The sequence below is a fragment of the Mustela erminea genome, chromosome 15 (genome assembly GCF_009829155.1).
Source record: "Mustela erminea isolate mMusErm1 chromosome 15, mMusErm1.Pri, whole genome shotgun sequence".
Lineage (NCBI taxonomy): Eukaryota > Metazoa > Chordata > Mammalia > Carnivora > Mustelidae > Mustela > Mustela erminea.
In genome coordinates this window covers 79,746,559-79,768,895 of record NC_045628.1, presented here as the reverse complement: position 1 = coordinate 79,768,895, position 22,337 = coordinate 79,746,559, and the positions used below count along the sequence as shown (strand labels likewise).

The 22,337-nt window shown below is 34.0% G+C and overlaps 1 protein-coding gene across 4 annotated transcripts in view; it reads right to left on the bottom strand.

The window, feature by feature from the left end:
- Positions 1 to 22,337, bottom strand: part of CDK8 (cyclin dependent kinase 8) — a 124,110-nt gene that overhangs the window by 39,504 nt on the left and 62,269 nt on the right. For all 4 annotated transcript variants that reach the window (XM_032314528.1, XM_032314527.1, XM_032314530.1 and 1 more), the window contains exons 3-4: positions 12,487 to 12,597; positions 8,204 to 8,344 (exon numbers count right to left, since the gene is read on the bottom strand). In XM_032314528.1, coding sequence (XP_032170419.1) covers positions 8,204 to 8,344; positions 12,487 to 12,597 — 252 coding nt within the window. The remainder of the gene's footprint in view (positions 1 to 8,203; positions 8,345 to 12,486; positions 12,598 to 22,337) is intronic.

Below are 22,337 nucleotides of genomic sequence, written 5' to 3'. Positions count from 1 at the left end.
CAGCCCCTTGTTTTTGTGAGATAACAGGCAGCGGTGGCAGGTAATAGGAGTGGGCAGAGGGAGAGGGAGAATCCTAAGCAGGCTGCAGACGGGCTACATCTCAGGACCCTGAAATCATGAAAATCAAGAGTCATACCCTTAACCGACTGAGCCACCAACACAAACCACACCCTAAAGTTCTGTTTTAAAGAAACATGCTTAACATGTTCCCCACATTCATGGAGCTAAAACACAGAGAAGGGGCAAAAAACAGAATGGAGGCTGCGAATGCAGGCTTCTTTCTTCCCAACTGTTCAATTATTTTGTTGTTTTTCCTGTTCCAGCATATGAGTAATTTCAGGAATTATTATTATTTTTTTTTTAAACCCCTAAAGAATTTACTGGCCCAGGATGCATGGGTGGCTCAGTCAGTTAAGCCACTGCCTTTGGCTCAGGTCATGATCCCAGAGTCCTAGGATCAAGTGCTGCATCAGGCTCCTTGCTCAGCAGGGAGCCTGCTTCTCTCTCTGCCTCTGTTTGCCACACTGCCTGCTTCTGCTTGTGTGTGCCCCCGCTTCTCTCTGTCAAATAAATAAATAAATAAATAAAAGCTTAAAAAAAAAAAAAAAAAAAAAAAAGAATTTATTGGCCCTCAGGTGCCTGGATGGCTCAGCCAGTGAAGCGTCTACCTTTGGCTGGGGTAGTGATCTCCTGCTCCTGCTTGCTCATGCCCACTCTCTCTCAAATAAGTAAATTAAATCTTAAAAAAAAGGAATTTACTGGCCCTTTTTTTTAAAAAAAAAAAAAAAAAGATTTTTTTTTATTTATTTGACAGAGATCACAGGTAGACAGAGAGGCAAGCAGAGAGAGAGGAGGAAGCAGGCTCCCTGCTGAGCAGAGAGCCCGATGTGGGACTCGATCCCAGGACCCTGGGATCATGACCTGAGCCGAAGGCAGAGGCTTTAACCCACTGAGCCACCCAGGTGCCCCCTGGCCCTTCTTTTTAGACAGAAAGAAAGGTATGGACATATTTTCTTTTTTCCTTTTTTTTTTTTTTTTTTAACAGCATCATCTTTAACAACATAAAAACACCCTAAGCCACACTGAATACCATGTGTGAACTTTAGTAACAGCCTAACTATACATTTTCCTCAGTTTCTAGTCTAGATAGAATACTTTTTTCTGATTATATCAATAATATATGTTAACTGCAAACTATTTGGACAATTTAGAAGTTATTAAAGGAAGAAAGTGAAAATTGCCTAGAATTCTCCCACCCATAAATAAACCCTACTTAGAAAAATGTATTCCCTAAAGGCAGCTATTATTCAAAATTATTTATCACTGTCAAGAAGTTTGTGTAAAACATTTAAGTACTTACAATTTGGGACCAAGTATTTTCTAAAGATTTTGAGTAAGTTTTTTCTTATCTTCCTAACCGTATCAAATACCTTTCAAGAAATAGTAAAGTGCAGTGGCTTTCAAACCTTTCTGAAGACTACCCACAGGAAGAAAGTCATTTAATAATAAATGACAAAATTCACATATAAACATATATAAGTGAAACAAGTAACTGCCCTTAATACATAATGTACTGATGTTTTTAATTCTGTTTCATTAAAAAAATAAAAAATAAAAAGGCTGGTTGTATTGTCTGCTCTCTTAAATTCACTTAAGGCTTACAACCAGCAATTTAAAAATCACTGACCTAGAAGAAAAATTTCTACATTTAGTGATCCAGCTGTTTTACCATTCTCCAAGTAACCAGAATCAAGTCATTTAACCTCTTTGCCTCTCAGTTTTTTCACTTATTAGTGACAGAATTCAAGAGACAATAAAACATGCACCTTAAAACAAACCGTATCACCATGAGCAAATATTAGTATTGGTAAGCAAAACCAATAAACCAGGCAATCTTTCACTCAAATAAAGAGAATCAGACCCAGAATACCCCCATAATTCATCATGCTACCATCAATACATGATAAAATGCCTTGATAAAGAAGGCCCTCTGAAATTGAGTTTCAGTGCTTGGCTCACTCAGAGATTTTGATCTTATTTGATGGTTGCTAGGAAACCAACCCATCCTTCACTAAGGACAGCTGAAGCCCCACCAAATGATTCCAAGTTACTGGAGATAATTATAATTAACTGCAGGGCAACAGCACTATCAGATTTTTTTTAAGTCAGATTAAAGCTTTGAAATGGCTTAAGCCTCTTTTAAATATGTATATAGAGTAGCCCACTGAACTATTTCTCATATGATACACTTCTCACAGTAGCACATCTCTACTGGCATAGCCCTAAAGGAAATCTCTGTAGAGATTTATTTTCTAAGAAATTTTACTGTAGCATAAAAAACGGTTTTGAATTAGTTTCGGGCAAGAGTAATTAAAGCTGATAGATGCAATACTCCAACAAAACAAACTTCATATATAGCCTTGTAATTCAGCTTGAATTTAAAAAAAAAAAAAAGCTATGGTGAAAAGTTACAGTATCTCTCACTTAATATTACACTCCACTTAGTGCAACATTATGTGTCTGGCAGTTCCAAGTTAAATACCTCTATGATAAAACCATTAAGCTAATAATTAAAATGAACTTTATCTGTTTTTTTCAAAAAAAAAAAAAAAAGTGGAACACATTAATGACCACATGAGAACTTATTATATACTTAACAAAAATTAATGGTACATTGGCCAATCATAGTAACTACTTTCCTATGTTCCTTAGCAAATGTGTTGAAAGCCCAAGTCTTTAATATTTAGAGTCTGATTTAAGTGTTAATCATTTCTGTGGTCTTATATGGCTGGATGAGCATTTTCAGCCAAAAGCATAAAATTCAACCAACACTGAATGCACTAAAAAACTAAAAGTGAATAAATATTAGCTAGAAATTAAAGTATTTACATTGTGACTAGTAATGAACTGCTCACTTATGGTAAAACAGTGAAATATGAGAGTTTCAAGTTCAGAATAGCTGCTATGTTCAGAAGGTAGGTACTGCTGCCTTATCTACAATTAAAGTATAATTCGCACAGAAGGGACTTTTAAGATGTGTTTGAAAAAAGTAAGGGACTTATGATGGAGATTTTCTTATGTTAAGATTAAAGGAAAACATTGGAAAAAATATATTACATCAAAACATGAAAAAATAGGTGAAACAGGTTTCACTGTGGTGCATAAACAATGAATTTTGGAACACTGAAAAAAATTTTAATTAAAAAAAAAAAGAAATTAACAGATCAATACCATTGGCTGAATGGTCTTTGGACTGACAGATAAGAGTCTAGTTCTTTTAGGTAGAAAGAGGGAGGCCACTGAAATGAACTAAAAAAATAGTATTGAGATATTTTGCACTGCTCCACTGCAGTAAACCATAGCAGAGCTAAGAGGGCAGGTCAAAAGAAGAAATGTAACAGAGCAGTAGCAGGAGAAACATCAGGTAGCAGAAACAACCTATGGAGAATCACCTTGGAAGCCACTTTGTTTCTGTTACAAATGAGCTAGTTTATTCATTCAACAAATATAAGTAGTATTGTATACTCTGATTGTGTATTTTGCTAGGCACTGGGAGGGATAAAAATACAAATTAAGCCAGTCTTTGTCCTCAGGAACTTATAATCAAATAAAGAACTTATTACCAAAACTAGTTTAAGTGCCCTTGATAGTTCAAAGTAGCTGCTATAGGACTTTAGATGTACACATTCTCACTTCCACTCACTTCCAGTGATTGGGGGGGGGGGCTGTTTTGCTGAGGTAGTAGGAACAGAGCTTCAGAGGATGAAAAGAATTTTAAACACCACAGATGAAGAGAAGAAAGGATTCAGGTAGGCAGGGCAACCTTTGAGTTAGCTGGAAGTAGCTATACAGTGTGAGAAGAAGGAAAAAAAAAAAAAAAAAGATTGTAACTAGCTTTCACTTCAATTCACAAATACCGGCATGCAGAGATTTTTAAATTTTAATCTACTCATGGACTTCTTCTCATTTAAAACAAACAAACAAATAACAGCCTGAATTTGAAATTTATTTTCAACTGCACAAGAAAACCAATCCTAAAATTAGAAGGTTATACCAAAAATATTCATTTTTACTGAAAGAGGGCAGATAAGAGAATGAACTGGCCGGGTGGCTGGTGTCCTAAAATGGTCATAGTAGAGGCACTAGTAGTGACAGCTTCTCATGGCCTTGCCAAAGTGCTTTACTCAGTCAAAGAGGACTACCATTTCAGAAGAAAGACTTCAGACACCATTGCCAAATCAAACTTTGGCTTCTACACAAAAAGTATCAAATGTGATTTTGATGCTTACTATCTCTTTATTTGTGCTCAGAAAAACCACCAAACTCAACCCAATCAGACTAATAAGACTTCAAACCTTTCCTTATTTTGAGTCATTTAAATAGTATCTTTATTTGAAGTTTTCATTAAGACTTAGTAGCAGGTAAAATATCTTAATATTCCTTAGCCCAACACTCCTATTTTATATAAGGAGATAACTGGGGGTTAAAAAAATATGGTTCCATATTGTTTCAACTTCGTGCCTCTGTTTACTCATTCCTATAGGATGGTTATTTTTTGCGTCAGCTTGGCTGGGTCATGGTGCCCACATATTTGGTCAAACATTTTTCTGAATGTTTCTGTGAAGGCATTTTTTTATGAGATTAACATTTAAATTTGTAGACTTTGAGAAAAGCAGCTCACTCTCCATAACATTGATGGGCCTTATTCAATCAGTTGAAGACATTAATAAAACAGAGATTGATCTCCCCCGAACGAGAGGAAACTCTGACAGCATACTGCCATGGACTTAACGGCAACTCTTCCTTTTAGTCTCCAGCCTTCTCGCCTATCTTGCACTTTCTGGACTTACCAAGCCTCCACAATTTGCCTGAGGGAACTCCTTAAAATAAACTTTTCTCTCTCTTTCTCTTTCTGTGCGTATATATATGTGTGTGTGTGTGTGTACACACACACTTACTGTTTCTCTGGAGAATCCTAATACATATGGTAATGCCAGAACGAGGACCAGAGCCTGTTGATCAGATTATTCATTTCCCAAGGAAAGAAGGAATTTATCTCTACTTACGGCAAACAGATTAAGCGTAAAAGCAAACCAACTTATACATACATATTTTAATGTTCTAAAACTAAAAAAATTTGGCTTAGATCATAAATTATATCACAAAAATAAATATTGCATGTGTTTTCTTTCAGGCCCATTCTTCTTAAAACAGCCACACACACATGCATTTATTACCAACTCAGTCCAATCAGAGTTTCAGAATTATTAAATCTCTATTTCCCACCATGGATGATAACCCCAGTTACAGATCTGCTACTATGTGAAAGTTAACAGTGACAAATTAATCTTTACTAAATAGGATTATTAATTGTTAGAGTTCACCTTCATGTATCAAAGAACTTCGTAACTCTATCACCTCAAACCAGTAGGTCTATTAATAATGAAGACAATTTCTTAAGCAAAAGCTTCAGTAACATTCTGGGGCATTATTAAAATGATGTTTTTAGGGAGTCTGTGCCTATTATCCATCTTAGTATGATGTTTTTCTTGGCAAGTTAGCAACTCAACCAATGAGTTCAATTCGTAAATTAGAAATCTATATAGGTCTTCTAAGGTCAATATATATTGCCACATTTCATCTAAACCTGAATGAAAAGAAGCAAGGAATGAAATGAACTATTAATTATATTTATTCTTACAGGGTAAATATTTCACCTGCAAATAATAACAAAGAGTTTAAAAAGACATACAGCTTCTGAAAAACATCTTGGAGATTGGAGATTCATATATTAAAAAAAGTAGCATTCATGTATGAATTTCTAATGTAACTATAGTTGAACATCATGACCTCAAAACTCCAAAATCTATTTTTCAGTTAGCAGAAGGTGGGTACATTTAAAAACAAAACAACAAAACAAAACTTGATAACGAGTATTTCTTTAAAAATTGAGAACAAATTCAAGCGGTAAGCACCTGACCCAGTAAGATCCAGACTGGGGGCAGAGGTGACCACTTTAATGACACAATGGTTCAGTGCGCCCTGTGGGCCTGCGATGCACAGAAGAGTTAGGTGTAAGGAGTCACACACAGATGATAAAGGAACTCTCACTCCAAAAGGAGAAATCAAAAAGGAAGCATGACACAAATAATATATTACAGTTTAGAAAATATTTTGGATAAACTGACTACTAAACAGATAACAGTGGCATATAAAGGGGGTAGAGGAGTGGGAGTGGTTTGCTCTGTGTACAGGGATATTTTATCACTGATATTGTTCACAACTGCCAGCATATGGTGACAATACACTGAAAATAACTACTTTTCATCTGTTTCATTATTACTTTTAAATCATCTCCAGAGAGTGTGTCCCTCTCTTACTGCAATCTAGAATGCACTGCTTCCCCTGGCCCCCACCTCTTGGCACACCACTAACAGACAGAGTACTTTGAAATGACATGTCCTACACCATCCCTGGGTCAAAGAGAACTCATTTAGGCTGCACCAATAGAAAGAGCTATCCCAAAAGAGAAATTTTTAAAAATTAAACTTTATAATTATCTTCACTACTGTAGTTAATATTACTGTGGTTTAAGTATATTATACATTAACAATTTAAGTACTGGTTTGTTTATCTGTATTCATCTAATAAACATATTTTAATGATGAAAAATAACTTACTATGAAAAGAAAATGTTGTGTCATCTCAGCATAATTAGGGGAAAATGCCCTTTTGCCAGATTTTATTCTTTTAGAGATCATAAAAAAAGGTCAGTAGCTCAAAAGTAGTAATTTTTCCCTAAGTTGACTCCATCCATAAAGGTTGAAAAAATAAAAAATTTTTTTTTTAATTTGTTTGACAAAGAGAGAGAGAGAGCATGCGCACATGCACAAGCAGGCAGAATAGCAGAGAGAGGGGGAGGGAGAAGTAGTCTCCCTGCTGAACAGGGAACCCGATGTGGGGCTCAATCCCTGGACCCTGAGATTATGACCTTAGTCAAAGGCAGATGCTTAATGACTGAGCCATCCAGAAGCCCCTCATTTTCAGATTCATAAAGAGTCAATGGATTTGTCCTACTTCTGTTACATATATCAACTATGAATTTTCCAGTAGTATTAAAAATAAAGAAGTTCTTTCAACCAAATTTCTGATGTTATTGGTCCCAGTCTAAATGCTTTCTAGGTATGAGAACTACAGATAAAATAAATACCATTAAACATATTGAAAGGAGATTTACTGAAGACAGAAGAAAGAACCAGAAATTATGACACTGGAAGGTATTGAATACACAGCAGCTTGGAAAGAATATGTACAAGGGGCAGATCAGCTCTGCCTCAAAGTCTACAGGGTTTTTTCCAATGTAACACATGTAACTAGAGACCAAATCACCAGTTCCAGCATTGTGTTTATAATTGTTTGGAATGAAGGCATTGTTATAAATTTTACTATAGTTACCACCTTTACAAAGAAAAGAACAAGAAAAGCACAATATAATTATGCAATAAGGGGAATTTGAGATTTAAATTTACATCCATGAAGATTAATGAACAATGCACAATTTAATGAACATCTTTATCCTAGATGGGTTTTAAAAAGGCATAAATTATACTGTCATGTAAAATAAAAATAAGTAAGCCAATTTCTGAAGCTTCCAAATTCTTAAAAATTCAATGTACCTTACTTAACATGGCAAGGCTTCTTTTGTTTTTGTTTCTGTTTTCATGGCAAGGCTTCTGAATAAGTTACTCGATTACAATTAATAAATGTGCTACTAATATAGTGAGGCTTAAAAAAAATCAGCAGATTGAATTAATATCTCCTCTTCTAATATGTAACTTAGTATATAATAGGCTCCAAAAATTTCATTTCCAAGTTATTCATAAATATATCAATTTCTCGAGTTTGCCTAGCACCTAATAATCAAGCAAGCCAATACTTCATTTACAGTCTTAAAAGCAAACAAAAGCTTAGGAAAATAAATATGCCCTCTTTCATTTCTTCAGTAAGTGTCGGCCAGGGTATGTCCGAGAAGTAGGATGTATCATATAAACAGCACAACGCTAGACTATATTATGAGACTATAGCACCCTCACTCCCTCTGTAAGGTTTGGAGGTCAATGCAGCACTAATATCTAGAGACAACTAGAAAATCATCCAACTATAAAGGCATCTTTCTAGCTTAGACCTAACTAAATCAACTTACCAAATCCCTGTGCAACACCCAGTTAGCATGCAGGTAGTGAATCCCATCTAGGATCTGATATAATAGTGACTTCACCATTCCCCGAGGTAACTGAACTGGCTTCTTGTTTGCTTTAGAAGCTCTGTGAAACTTGATTATATGCTGAAAGAAAGAAAAATATCACCAGAAGCTTAAAAAAGAAAAGAGGGAAAGATAATTTGATGTATAATATATTCCTGCCAGAAAAAGAAACACTCAGGGATTCCCAAAGATACTGAAAATATAACCTTAGATTCTGCTGGGTAACATAAATTAAAATTTAGAGCTAAAGTTTCATTTCCTAAGCATATAATCATGTCTCAGAAAATAAATGACTGCAACAGAGAAGCAGAGAAAAATGTGATTTTATTTTGAAAGCATAATTAAAAATCATTTTCAGAGTATACTCAATCCCTGTTTACCTGGTGGAAATTTTCAAGAACAGAATCTTTTTTTATCTGTAGTGATTAAATGAAAAGAAAGAAAAAACAGAACAACTGGGTTGGCTGACACAGCATAGATGTGGCACCTATTTATAATAATGAGTTATAAACAAAGCAAACAGGAAAATTATTTCAGTAAAATACACAGAAGCATAAAGAAATAACATGTAAATGACCAGTTCACACTGAAAAATATTTAGAAACATGAAAGATTCAGATGAGAAAAAAAACGCCTGTACTAACCACTGAAAGTTTTCCAGAAATAGTATCAGTGGACATCTGGTAAAACACAATACCACTTTATAAACAGAAAAATCACTTAAAAATTAAGGTACCCCAACAGAAACAAGATCCAATGTTTCAAACTCTCTTGACAGGTTTCTTCATTTTAATTAAAGCACATTTAAACTGTAAGAACACCTATAATTCAGCTGAAGTCAATTCTGCTGTATGTAAAACATAGGTATATGCCTGGCACCTCGTGTGAACATGAACAGACTCTTGAGCAGTAATTCTGAGTGAATATTAAGCATATTCTTGAAATTAATAAACATAATTAAGAGTGACTTATTTTATATTAGAGGTCAACATTTTTGCTTCCTATTTTCTGATGATATAAGAAGTGGAACATTGGTAAGAAATAACTAGTAACTAATGATTGAAGGAGTTTTATTTTCCAAAGAAAAAATATATAGCAAAGACTACCTGGTGGGAAGATAAAATATATCAGTTGGCATGCATATAGTATGATTCATCTATACTTTAACAGCAGCATTACACTATTTTAATTTTCTTCTCAGTTATTTTTCCAAAGTATTTAAAAACAGTCAAAAAAAACAGAGCTACAACTCAATAATCTAGAATGTTCTGTCACCTATCCCAAGAAATGGTGTGACAATAAAGTCTGTTCACCTTAATAAGGGCTAGTGGTTCTCTGGAGCTTAATAAAAATATATTAAAATATATATTTTTAAAAATTAAAATTTGCCAGAGTAAGAATAATATGTAGGGGAGGTTAAAAAAATGATGCCATAGGCATTTCTTCAGTTAACACTTTCATTAAGTTTTAACAAAATACATTTTTTTTTATCTAATATTTTATAACTACAAAAACTACACTGGGGAAATCTCTTACCTTCATTTTTATTTCAAGGCTATATAATAAATATGTGGTGTTATTATCATGAAATTTCACCAACATCTGAGTGATTTTTTTTTTTTTAATGACTTTTTTTACTGGGACTGTTTTGTTACACTCTGCCACCTTACCCCAGCTAATTCATTTCAATATTCCAATTAAAATAAGAAAATAAAATGAATAAAGGAGGTTTTAGTAAAGTGAATTATTTGATTTTTATTAAAATGAACATTAAAAGTACTTACTTGACTTCAATGAATATTATTAAGATGACAACAAAGCCAATGATGACCATATACACACATCTGGCAACAGTGCATGCAGCATAATTTGTAAAAGTATAATTATTTATACCTACATATAAAATTAGATAACACATACTAGCCTGTTAGGAATTATATTGAATATAATACTATCTCTTATGTTCAATTATTACAAATCACATTTTATTACAAATCATATTTATAAAACAGCCTAGAAATTTCTCATAAATTTGGGTCATATAATTTGATTTCATGTTAGCCTTGAATATGAGTATTCAATTCAATACTGACACCCTAATTTAACAAATTTTTATTAACAGAATCCCACTTTGATTTGATTAGATTTATTTTAAAAGAAGAGAAGCTACAACAACAAAAATATTTACAACCAGCATTGACTTTGGACAATAGTTTCATAAAACAGAAAATTTGATGTCTATTTTCCGTTCAAAAGCAATTCCTTCCAGATAACATAAAAACAATTTGAATCAAAATGCATTTACTCATGGGAAACAGGAATCTACAGAGCAAAAATATTTCTTATAAATCTGAAACTATATGAAACCCATGTAAGTTTCAATTTCTGAAATCTGTTGAAGCTAAAATTACGTAAATGAGGCTAGTTCTAGAAATTAGCAGAAGAGTTTAAAACTAATGTACTATTTTTAGAAGGCAAACTTATTTTTGAGCAATTTTACTAGAATCTGTACTAGTTTTATTTCAAAATTTTGTATTTATATTTAGAAACTACAGCTGAATGAAAAATATAAATTTTAAAGATATTTAAAATTGAGCCAGAAGATTATAATCCCTTGCATAGCAGTATCAGTGGTCCCGGTTTACTATGGTTCAACTTATGATTTTTTGACTTGATGGAGTAAAAGCAATAAGCATTCAGCAGAAACCATACTTGGAATTCTGAAATTTGATCACTTCCCAGGCTGGTGACATGCAGTATAATACTCATTTGTGACTCCGGGCAAGGGCAGCTACTATACCCAGTCAGTAAGGGTAAACAACCCATAGCATTTACTTCAATAAATGCACAACCAATATATAAATATAAATATAGAACAGTATACAAAACACAGTGAAATACTTAAAGATCTTATTAAATTACTTATTAAATACTAGAAAAAATACAGATCACAGAAATGAAGTACTTATTAACTTAATGTAATATTGCGTTTTTGTTCACTCGCTTTATTTTCTAAACTGTAGTCTGTGTTAACATGTTCTTTACACAAGACTGATCAGGATATAAGTTTTGTGAGTATATTTCAAAATTATTTTGGCTATCCTGCTATTTTCTTTAGATATATCATAAACTCTTATCCCCAAGATGGCATTTCAGACTTCCAAAGAACATAAAGGAGTAAATTTTATAGTTACCCAAAACTTCTGTAAATACCAATTTTAAAAACGATCTAGTGAGTAAATGCCAAATACTGAGTTAGCTGTTTGTAATTCAGCTATTTTGCTAAGATAAATTTAAATTCTCAGTTTAATAGTAATTTTTATCAATATAACATCATTTTTGTCATTGTATTAGCTAACCTAATAAAACTAATCTAATAGATTGTAATTACTTGACTTTGAGAATCTTCAAGGATTTAATTAGGAGCTCTCTTCCACAAAGAATTCTTCCTATACAAGAACATGCCCAATTCAAGTAAGTACAACACTGAACTTCTGCTGATGGAAATAAGAAATGCATTAGAACATGGAGTATTAAATATGAAAAATATTCAATAAATGATTAATAGTATGTTACATTTGTATAGTACACTTAGTTTATCAAGTTTTTCAAATACAAAATTGCTCTTCAGAAAAATCCTGTAAAAAAGTAGGAAAAGTACCACATTTCACAAATGGGTTTGGGGGAACTGCAACTTCAGAGCCATTAAGAGACTTGCTTAATGTCATATGACAAAAAACAAATAGACAAAATGTTATATGACAAAAAACAGACAAAAACGATTAAGTCTCAGTCTAGTCTTCCAAATATAACATATTTATCCTCCTATATAAGGATAACACTTTCTCATTTTATATTCCTTTATAGAGTAAAAGGAAACATGCTGCTTTTAAAATTCTATAACAAAATAGCTATTACAGCTACTTTTTAAAATTTTATCAAAAATCTACAGCTAGGAAACAATACTAAATAACTCTTATTCTTACACTCTTCAGATTGTACTATTTTTCTGTAGCATGTTACAAAGTTTACACTGATAAGATCAAAATGTAGTAATACAAAGCAAAATACCCTAGACTTGGTAATCCATCAATCACATTCTATGAGGTTACTTTTATTTTTAAAATGTAAATCTCATATTAAGATAAATTAAAATTGCTTCTAGTCACTCTTAATCCCTGACTGAAACCAATGGCTCGATGTCTACCAGCAATTCACCTTACCCAGAGGTCATGTTCAGCGTAGTCAAACAGAAGCCATACTTTCCTATCAGCATGAGACAGAAAAACCTTTTGAAGAGAGATGACATTTGGATGCTTAAGCTCTCGAAGTAACTGCAAAAAAAGGAAGAGCAATTAAAAATCTTTGCCATGAAAATAATGTTAAGTAAATCATACATTTGTAATTCACAGAAATACAAACCCAATGGTAATCAATCCTAAAAATCTATTAAGTACCCACACTATTTTGAAAGTGTCCAGATATATGCTTCAGTAACAAATGCAGAAAAACTCTGGAGAAAAGATACTGAGAAGATATAACTGAGTAAATCTATTTTGTTGTTATTGTTTAGTTGGTTTTTACTTTTGTTTTGGTTTTTAATTGCGATAAAATATACAACATTAAAATCACCATTTTAACAATTTTAAGTGTACAATTCAATAGCTTTTAAAAAACTAACTGCAATATTAGATAATATAACATTTGTCAATATCAAATATCAGATGAAAATTAAAATCTGTAATTCTGTGAGATATAGCATCTATTTTTTTAGGCACTAAATTATGCAGTTGATTAAGATTTTATAAACGTTTAATAAAATAAAGAACTTATACAGACAGAGGCATCTAAGCAGAACACATTTTTATGGCTTAACCTTTCTCATTTCCTAGAAGGACATTCTATTTAAAATCTTTTATTGCCTTATTTCATTCTCATTTATTAACCAAAGTGGGCCTAATAATCCATCAGTTAAAAACTATTCCTATTCTGCCAAGAAAAAAAAAAAAGGAACAACAGCAGTAACAATGTCAAGAAAAAATTTCTCATGAAGCCTGATACTATGTCTTTATCAGTTAAAACCGAGTTACACAGTGCCTTCCAAATGTTTTCCAAATACATGACAGCCATGTGAGAAAGTCAAGGTTTTAGAACTTATGACTTTAGTACCTTTTTTAAGAACACTGCTACCAAAACAAGAATTAATATAAATGCAATGTTAACAATATATTAGGGACTCTGAAATGAATTCAGCCAAGGAAAGACTATGAATGGACTATCTATTAAATACTCATTTATATTAATCATTATTCTCTGGAAAGTGATAATTACTTTATTCAGGAGGAAGATTAAATTCAAGTTATAGATTTCTGCTTTTAGAATATAACTCCAAACTTACGAGACTTCAGAGATTATACACAAAGCTTCAGAAACCTAAAGGTCAGTATCTAAGATTAACCATTTCCTAATTAATAAAGAAGGCAAAGAATCTGATAGGGAAAGTCTAGACTTCGGGATTACCCAGGATCATCCAGCTGGCTCCAGAGCTAAACCCAGTGCTAAGTTCATCTTAGTTCTGGGTCAGTGTTTTCTCCATTACCTCATGATTGGAACACACTTCTCAGGCACTATTTCAAATCCTTTCTGGAAACTGTCACGGTAGAAATTATAACAAACTCCAAAGCTCTGGCAAAAGTTCTTTCCAATTATTAGAAACCTACATATAAAGCTATTCTTAGTATCTCCTCAATTTCACCTCCAAGATAAGGCTTAGCTCCTATACTGGAAAAAAAAAAAAAAAAAAGAAACCAAAAAAACAAAACCAGCAGCACCCATTTTATTAAGTTCTTCGTAAGTGCCAAGTATGGTGCAAAACATATGACATGCATTATGTCACTGAATCATGAATTACCCTATGAAATATCTACATTACTTCTAATTTCATAAATGAGGAAATAGTGGTTTGAGGGGATTAAATAATTTGCTCATGATCACAGTGCTAGGTAGTGGTTTAAATCAGGATTTTAATGCTTTTAAAATTAATTAATTGGCTTTTAAAGTACAAAGTCAGCACTCTAAGGTCTAATAACAACACTTTTTTTAAAAGATTTTATTTATTTGACAGAGAGATAGAGAGCACAAGCAGGCACAGAGGCAGGCAGGGGGAGAGTGAGAAGCAGGCTCTCGGCTGAGCTGGAAGACCGATGCAGGGCTCAATCCCGCAACCGTAGTCATGACCTGAGCCGAAGGCAGAGACTGAGCCACCCAGGTGCCCCAAATATCAACACTTTCTAAGACCTAATACACTGGGGGACTATTTCTCCTTACATTCCAGAGGCACAGGTATTTTAAGTAAATACTAGGTTGTGAACTGGCCAATGGCAGCTACATGTTTTGCTCACGATTGCTACCTTCTAGCACCCTGTCCAGGTACCTGGTAGGCACTCATTAAGTTTTTGGTGAATAATGAATTTGTGAATAAACAATACATACAAATTAAAAGGCATCATACAACACACCCTTTGCTTCTGATCTGTGGACTAAGATCACTGCTTTTATCATAAAACCTTATTCCACTTCTTAAAAAAATCTACGTCTTAAAAAAGCTAGTCCTCTTCTACTTTTAAACCATCCAGCTGACTAGTCAGACAACAAATCTTCCAGGGTAATGATTTAATAATATATTAACAGTAAGAACTATCATTATTATAAGTAATTATAATCATAACTAAATAATTAAGTGTTATGGACTGAATCTCCCCAAATTCTTGTTGAAGCCCTAACCCCCGGTGCCTCAGAATGTGATTGTATTTGAAGACAAGGCCTTTATAGAGGCAACTGAGCTAAAATAAGGTCAGTAGGGTGGCCCTGATCCAATCTGAATGGTGACTTTCTAAGAGGAGGAGGTTAGGACACACAGAGAGACACTGGGGCAGCTTGTACAGATAGACAGCCACTGAAGAGGCCACAAGAGGGTGGTTGTCTGCAAACTCAGGAGAAGCTGCAGAAGAAACCAACTCTGCAGACTCTGAGAAAGTAAGTTTCTGTTGTTTAAGTCACCCAGTTCATAGTATTTTGTTCTGGCAGCCTTGGCAAACTAATACAGTAAATAATTACTATTACTAAGTAAAACACTCTAATATTGGGTGTTTGGGGGAGATTTATCAGGAGATGGGTCAGTATGGGGTTAGAGATGGAAACTGAGTTTCAGTGGGGAATTACGTCTAAGTCAATATTTTTATTGAAGTACTTCAAAAAAATCAGGGAGCTGGGCTCTATTTGGCAGGACTACCATTAAGCAAATGCCTCCTTCACACCAGCCACTGTGGAGATGCACTAGGTCCTGGCATATAAAATGTGCTAAGACTTGCTGAAGTCTTCGAGTGGGAAACAAATGCAAGTAAGCACATAATCCTAATGCTGTGGCTGCAGCAGTGGTAACTGATGATTTATTGAGAGCAGCTAATATTTACCTAGAGTTTATCGGGCCCAAAGAAGTATGCTGAGTTCCTCACAATAAACCCCATGAGACACTATTATCATTTTACAAATGAGAAAACGAGAACACAAGGAAATTAAGTAACTTGCCTTGAGTCCTAAAAGCTGGTAAGTGGTAAAGCTAGGTAAAGCACGGTAATCTGGCCAGGACTTTAAGTGCTACAGGCAGTACTTTGAGTCTGGTACTCTGACGCTGTGGAAACATCCCAAAGTTCTCCTAGCTGATGAAAAGCACTTCAGCATTTCATCACCACACAGAGGCAGCCCATAGCATGTAGATACCTTTTTTTTTTTTTTTTTGGTCTTTCTGAGGATTTTATGTTAAAAAAAAAAATTTAAAGAAAAGGTTTGAATAAATTTAAGCAATGGTTTCTATCACAGAAATCACCTAAATTCTTTTAATTCTACTGGGAATAAAATCTTAATTTCCTGTACTAAGAGTATTACTAAAAATACAAATGTCTTAATACATCATTCTTATCAACTTAATTCATTCCAGTTGTATCATACAATATCATACTTAATTTCAACCCTTAAAGTACAAATAAATAAAAAATAAATTAATAACATTTAAAACTGTATCTTGTCAATAAATAGCACCTAGACCAGTGAGAAAATAGGATATAAAACTTCTGATATTCTCAAAATAACACTGATTTCTAATATTAAAATGTTACAACATGGCAAAAATAATAAATTCTACATGGGGTAGAATAATAAATAATATATAAAATAATAAATAAAATAAAATAAAATAATAAATTTATGCCATGGGTATAATGATAGATGAGTTGAAATTACTATAACAGTATACAGAATAATATTTCAAAATTATTTCAATTATTTTGTTAAAGTAGTGGAAGCTTTCTTCAATCAAATTCTTGCGAATTGTTAAGAATAAAACCAAAAACAAACCCTGAGATGCCTAGATTAAAACAGATGTGAACTTTAAAAGTAGAGTCTGCAGTTTTACTTCTGCTCCCCTCGCTACCTCATTCCATCTACAAGGCTGCCTCTTGGAATACTGATCGTCCACTGAAGCACAGTTTAAAAACCACTAAGCTTAAGGGATTCTACCTAGCAAGAAATTCTGGAAATACAAAACAAACCACAAACAATACAATGAGGATGAAGACATGCAATGCTTTTAACTTTAGGAGAAGTGCTTGGAGTTCTCCCCACCGCCCTTTACAAGTACTTACTGAACAAAGAGTGCGTCACACCTAGCACAAGCTGGTGAAGAAATATATTATAGTGTAGTGAAAACAGAAACCAACAAAAAGCAGCACCTTATAATTTATTATAAGTGCTATGAAAGAAAACAAACTGGGGGCAGACTGTAAGAGAATAGAGGAGATGCCTGGTGAGTAAAAAGGACTTCTCAGAGGAAGACTTAACGAGGGAAGAGGGCTGATAAGATGTACCAAGAGACGGGATACTTTTTTCTTTTGGATTTTTTATTATAGAATTTTTTAAACGTAAATGAAATAGAATAGTAAGGGGTGCCTGGGTGGCTTAGTGGGTTAAAGCCTCTGCCTTCGGCTCTGATCGAGATCCCAGGGTTTTGGGATTGAGCCCCGCCCCGCATCAGGCTCTCTGCTCAGCGGGGAGCCTGCTTCCTCCTTTCTCTCTCTCTGCCTGTTTCTCTACTTGTGATCTCTGTCAACTAAATAAATAAAATCTTAAAAAAAAAATAGAGTAGTAAAACAGACCCCTGTGTATCATTATCCACTCTCAGCCTATCTCATTTTATCAACATTCGTACCCCATCCTCCCACCTTAGCCTGGATTATTTTGAAATAAATCTGACATGATTTCACCTGTAAATATTTCAGTATATGTCTCTAAAATATAGGATCTCTTTGCTCTGACCACATGGAAATAAATTAGCAATCAGCAATAAATTATCCCAAAAGACTCACATGTTTAAAAAAATCTTATTAAGTTTTCTAATTATAATTCCAGCATAGTTAACATACAGCGTTATATTAGTTTCAGGTGTACAATACGTGATTCAACAATTCTATGTTACTCAGTGCTCCTCATGGTAGTAAGTGTATTCTTTAATCCCCACCCCCTATTTCATCCACCTCCCACCCACTCCCCTCTAGTAATAGGTTGTTCTCTATAGTTAAAGAGTCTGTTTCTTGGTTTGACTCTTTCCGGTTTTGCTTGTTTTGTTTAATTCTATATAGTAACATAATATGGTATTTGTCTTTCTCTAACTGACTTACTTCACTTAGTATTATATTCTCTAGCTCCATCCATATTGTTGCAAATGGCAAGACTCCATTCTTTTTTTATGGCTGAATATTTTTGTGTGCGTATGTGTGCACATGCGTGCGCGCGCGCACACACACACACACACACACACACACACACAATTTTCTCTATTCATTCATCTATCAGTGGACACTTGGGCTGCTTCCATAATTTGGATATCAAAAGTTATATTGCAATAAACAGAGGGGTGCGTGTATCCCTGTGAATTTCTGTGGTAAATATCCAGTAGTGTGATTACTGAACTGTAGAGTAGTTCTGTTTCGGACTTTTTGAGAAAAATCCATACTGTTTTCCACAGTAGCTGCACCAGTTTGTATTCTCACCAAGAGTGCTCCAGGGTTCCTTTTTCTCCACAAGCTCACCAACAGTTGTTATTTCTTGTGTTTTTTATTTTAGCCATTCTGACAGGTATAAGTGTAGTTTGGATTTCCATTTCCTGATGATGAGTGATGTTGGGCATTTATTTGTGTCTATTGGCTATCTGGATGTCTTCTTTGGAAAAATGTTCATATTTTCTGTGCATTTTTTAATTGGGTTATTTGGTTTTTGGGTGTTTAGCTGTATCAGTTCTTTATATATTTTGGATACTAGCACTTTATCAGATATGTGATTTGCAAATACCTTTTTCTGTTAAGTAGATTGTCTTTTTAATTTCAACTCTTTCTTTTGCTGTGCAAAAACTTTTTATTTTGATGTTGTCCCAAAAGATTACTTTGGATTTCATATTTCTTGCTTCAGGAGACAGGTCTGGAAAAATGCTTCTATAGCCGATGACAGAGAAATTACTGCCTGTACTCTCTTCAAGGATTTTTATAGTTTCAGATCTCACATTTAGGTCTTTAATTCATTTTGAGTTTATTGTGAAAGAAAGTGGTCCAGTTTCATTCTTTTGCATGTCCAGTTTAGCTTCCAGTTTCCCCAACACCATTTGCTGAAGAGACTTTTTTCAATTGTATATTTATTCCTCCTTTGTAAAAAATTAACTGACCATATAATTATGGATTCATTTCTGGGTTTTCTATTCCATTCCATACATGTTTAAAAATTAACTCTCTCTCTCTCTCTCTCTATACACACACACACACACACACATTTTTTTTTTTAAAGATTTTATTTATTTACTTGACAGACAGAGATCACAGGCAGGCAGAGAGAGAGGGGGAAGCAGGCTCCCCGGCGAGCAGAGAGCCCGATGCGAGGCTCGATCCCAGGACCCTGAGATCACGACCTGAGCCGAAGGCAGAGGCTTTAACCCACTGAGCCACCCAGGCGCCCCAACTATATATATGTTTTAAATTTCAATTAATTTATTTGAGAGAGTGTGAGAGACAGAGAGTGCGTTGTGATAAGAGGAGCAGAGGAAGAGGGACAAGCAGAATCCAGGGTGAGCATGGAACCCAATGCAGGGCTCAATCTCACAACCCTGAGATCATGAAGTTAGGCCAAATCAAGAGTCAGACACTTAGCCAACTGAGCCACCCAGGCACCCCTAAAATTAGATAATATATATACTGTTTTAAAGATTTTATTTATTTGACACAGAGAGAGATATCACAAGTATGCAGGGGTGGGGGGTGGCCGCTGAGCAGAGAGCCTGATGTGGGGCTCGATCCCATGACCCTGAGATCATGACCTGAGCAGAAGGCAGAGGCTTACCCCACTGAGACACCCAGGTGCCCCTAAACAATGTATTTCTAAATAATCCACGAATAAAAGACAAAAATCACAAGAAAACTGAAAATATTCTGTACTAAATGACAATGAAAATACAATATAACAAAACTTATGGAATACAAGTAGAACACAGCTTAGTGGAAGATTGATAGTTTTAATTGCTTATTGAAAAGAATAATTTAAAATCAATTATCTAAGGTTCCATCTTAAGAAGATAAAAGAGATGTGTAAGCCCAAAGTAGAAGGAAAAACAGAAGAAAGATAAGAACAGAGATCAATGATATAAACAGAAAACAAATTACAACCTGCAATGAAATAGGAGATCACCACAGAAACTATAGATGCGAAATGATAACAGAATATTATGAACAACTTTGTGCTAATAAATTCAACAACAAAATAGACAAATTAGAGATAGACAAATTACAGAGGTGCCTGGGTGGCTCAGTCAGTTAAGTGTCTGCCTTCGGCTCAGGTCATGATCCCAGGGTCCTGGAACTGAGCCATGCATTGGGCTCTCTTCTCAGTGGGCAGTCTGCTTCTCCCTCTCCCTGCCACTCCCCCTGCTTGTGCTCGCGTGCCCTCTCCCTAACTCTCTCTCTCAATTAAATAAAATCTTAAAAAGAAAGAAAGAAATTGGGGGCACCTGGGTGGTTCAGTGGGTTAAAGCCTCTGCCTTTGGCTCAGGTCATGATCTCAGGGTCCTGGGATCGAGCCCCACATTGGGCTCTCTGCTCCTCAGGGAGCCTGCCTCTTCTCTCTCTCTCTGCCTGCCTCTCTGCCTATTTGTGATCTCTGTCTGTCAAATAAATAAATAAATAAATAAAATCTTAAAAAAAAAAAAAAGAAAAAAGCAACAGACAAATTATAGAAAAAATACAATATATCAAACACAAGATGAAAAATAAAATCTGAAAAGCTCTTTATCTATTAAGTAAATAATATTGGTTGGTGAATTCTATCAAACATTTAAGGAAGAAAAACTATCAATCTTATAGAAACTGTCAGAATATGGGAGATGAAAAAAGGCTGCCTAATGTGTTTCATGAGGGCAGTACAATCTTGATACCAAAGACAAAGACGTTACAGGAAACATAATTATAGACCAACATCCTTCAAATTCATACACTTAAAGCTCTTTAACAACATATTACTAAATCAAACCTAGCAATATATAACGAAGCAAGAATTATTTCAAGAATGCAAAACTGGATAAACATTACAAATCAATGTAGTCTACCAATGTATCAGAATAAAAGAGAACTACAGGGTCATTTTGGTACATGTAGAAAAATTTGATACACTTACAAAAAAAACAGAAGGAACTTCCTTAGTCTAACTAATAGCATCTATTAAAAAACTCTATGGTTAGCATTTTACCTAATGGTGACACACTGAAAACACTTTCACCAAGATTGGGAACAAGTCAAAGACATCCATCCTGATTACTCTTCAACATTATATGAAAGGCTTGAGCCAGTGCAAAAAGAAAAAAAAATAAAAATAAAAAGATGGAAAGAAGGAAAACTATTCTAAATTGCATACATAATTATTTATGCAGAAAATCTGCATGTATCATCAAAACCTGCCAGTGAATTTACATATGTATCTAAAATGTACAATATTTTAAAAGTTCTATTTTTTCTTTTTAACGTTCCATTTCTAAGTATAGAAGCAAACACATGGGAAATAAAATTTTAAATTAAAAATTTAAAAATAATCCCATATACAATAGTGCCAGAAAACATGAAGCTCTTTAGAAATGAATTTAACAGAAGGTGTACAAAACCTCTACAACTAAAAAATTATAAAATGCTGTAGAGAAAATTAAAGAAAACCTTAAAAACTGAAACTATATCTTTTTAGATTCATGGTTTGGATGTGTCAATATTCCCTGAATTAATCCAAACCATAATCCCAGCAGGCATATTACTGAAATAAAAATTGACAAGATGATTCAAAAGTTTATATGATAATGCAAAGGACCTAAAATAGTCCAATCCTGAAACAGAAAAATAAGGCTAGAAGCCATATACAATCTTACTTCAAATCTTGCTGTAAAGCTAGAGTGACCTGATAATGGCATAAGTATAGACAAAGATGGAACAAAATAGAGCCCAGAAATAGTCCATACTTACACAGTCACTTAAATTTTTACAAAGGTGCCAAACAAAGTCAATCGGGAAGAATCTTTTTTAAAAAGTGATGTTACAACAACTGTACATTCATAGGGGTTAAGGCGGGAAAGAAGCTCAAACCTTACATCACACCTATACAAAGAAAAATGAATTAAGTATATATAAATAAAAAAAAAAACAAAACTATATAGCTTTTAGAAGAAAACAAAGGAAAATTTCTTCACAACCATAAGTAAAGATTTATTCAGCCAGATACAGCAATCAATAGTCATAAAAAGGAAAAATTAGTAAATTTCATCAAAAATAAAAATTTCTGCTCACTTTAGATTGAAGAACCACAATCAAACACATTAAAAGTAAGTTTTTGTATTTCTTTCTATGCCAAACTGAATTTACAGTTATTAACATATACATGAAGAATGCCTGTTCCTAAAATGAATGAGTTGTTTTTAAAACATTTTGCTCAAGTTTAATAAAGAGAG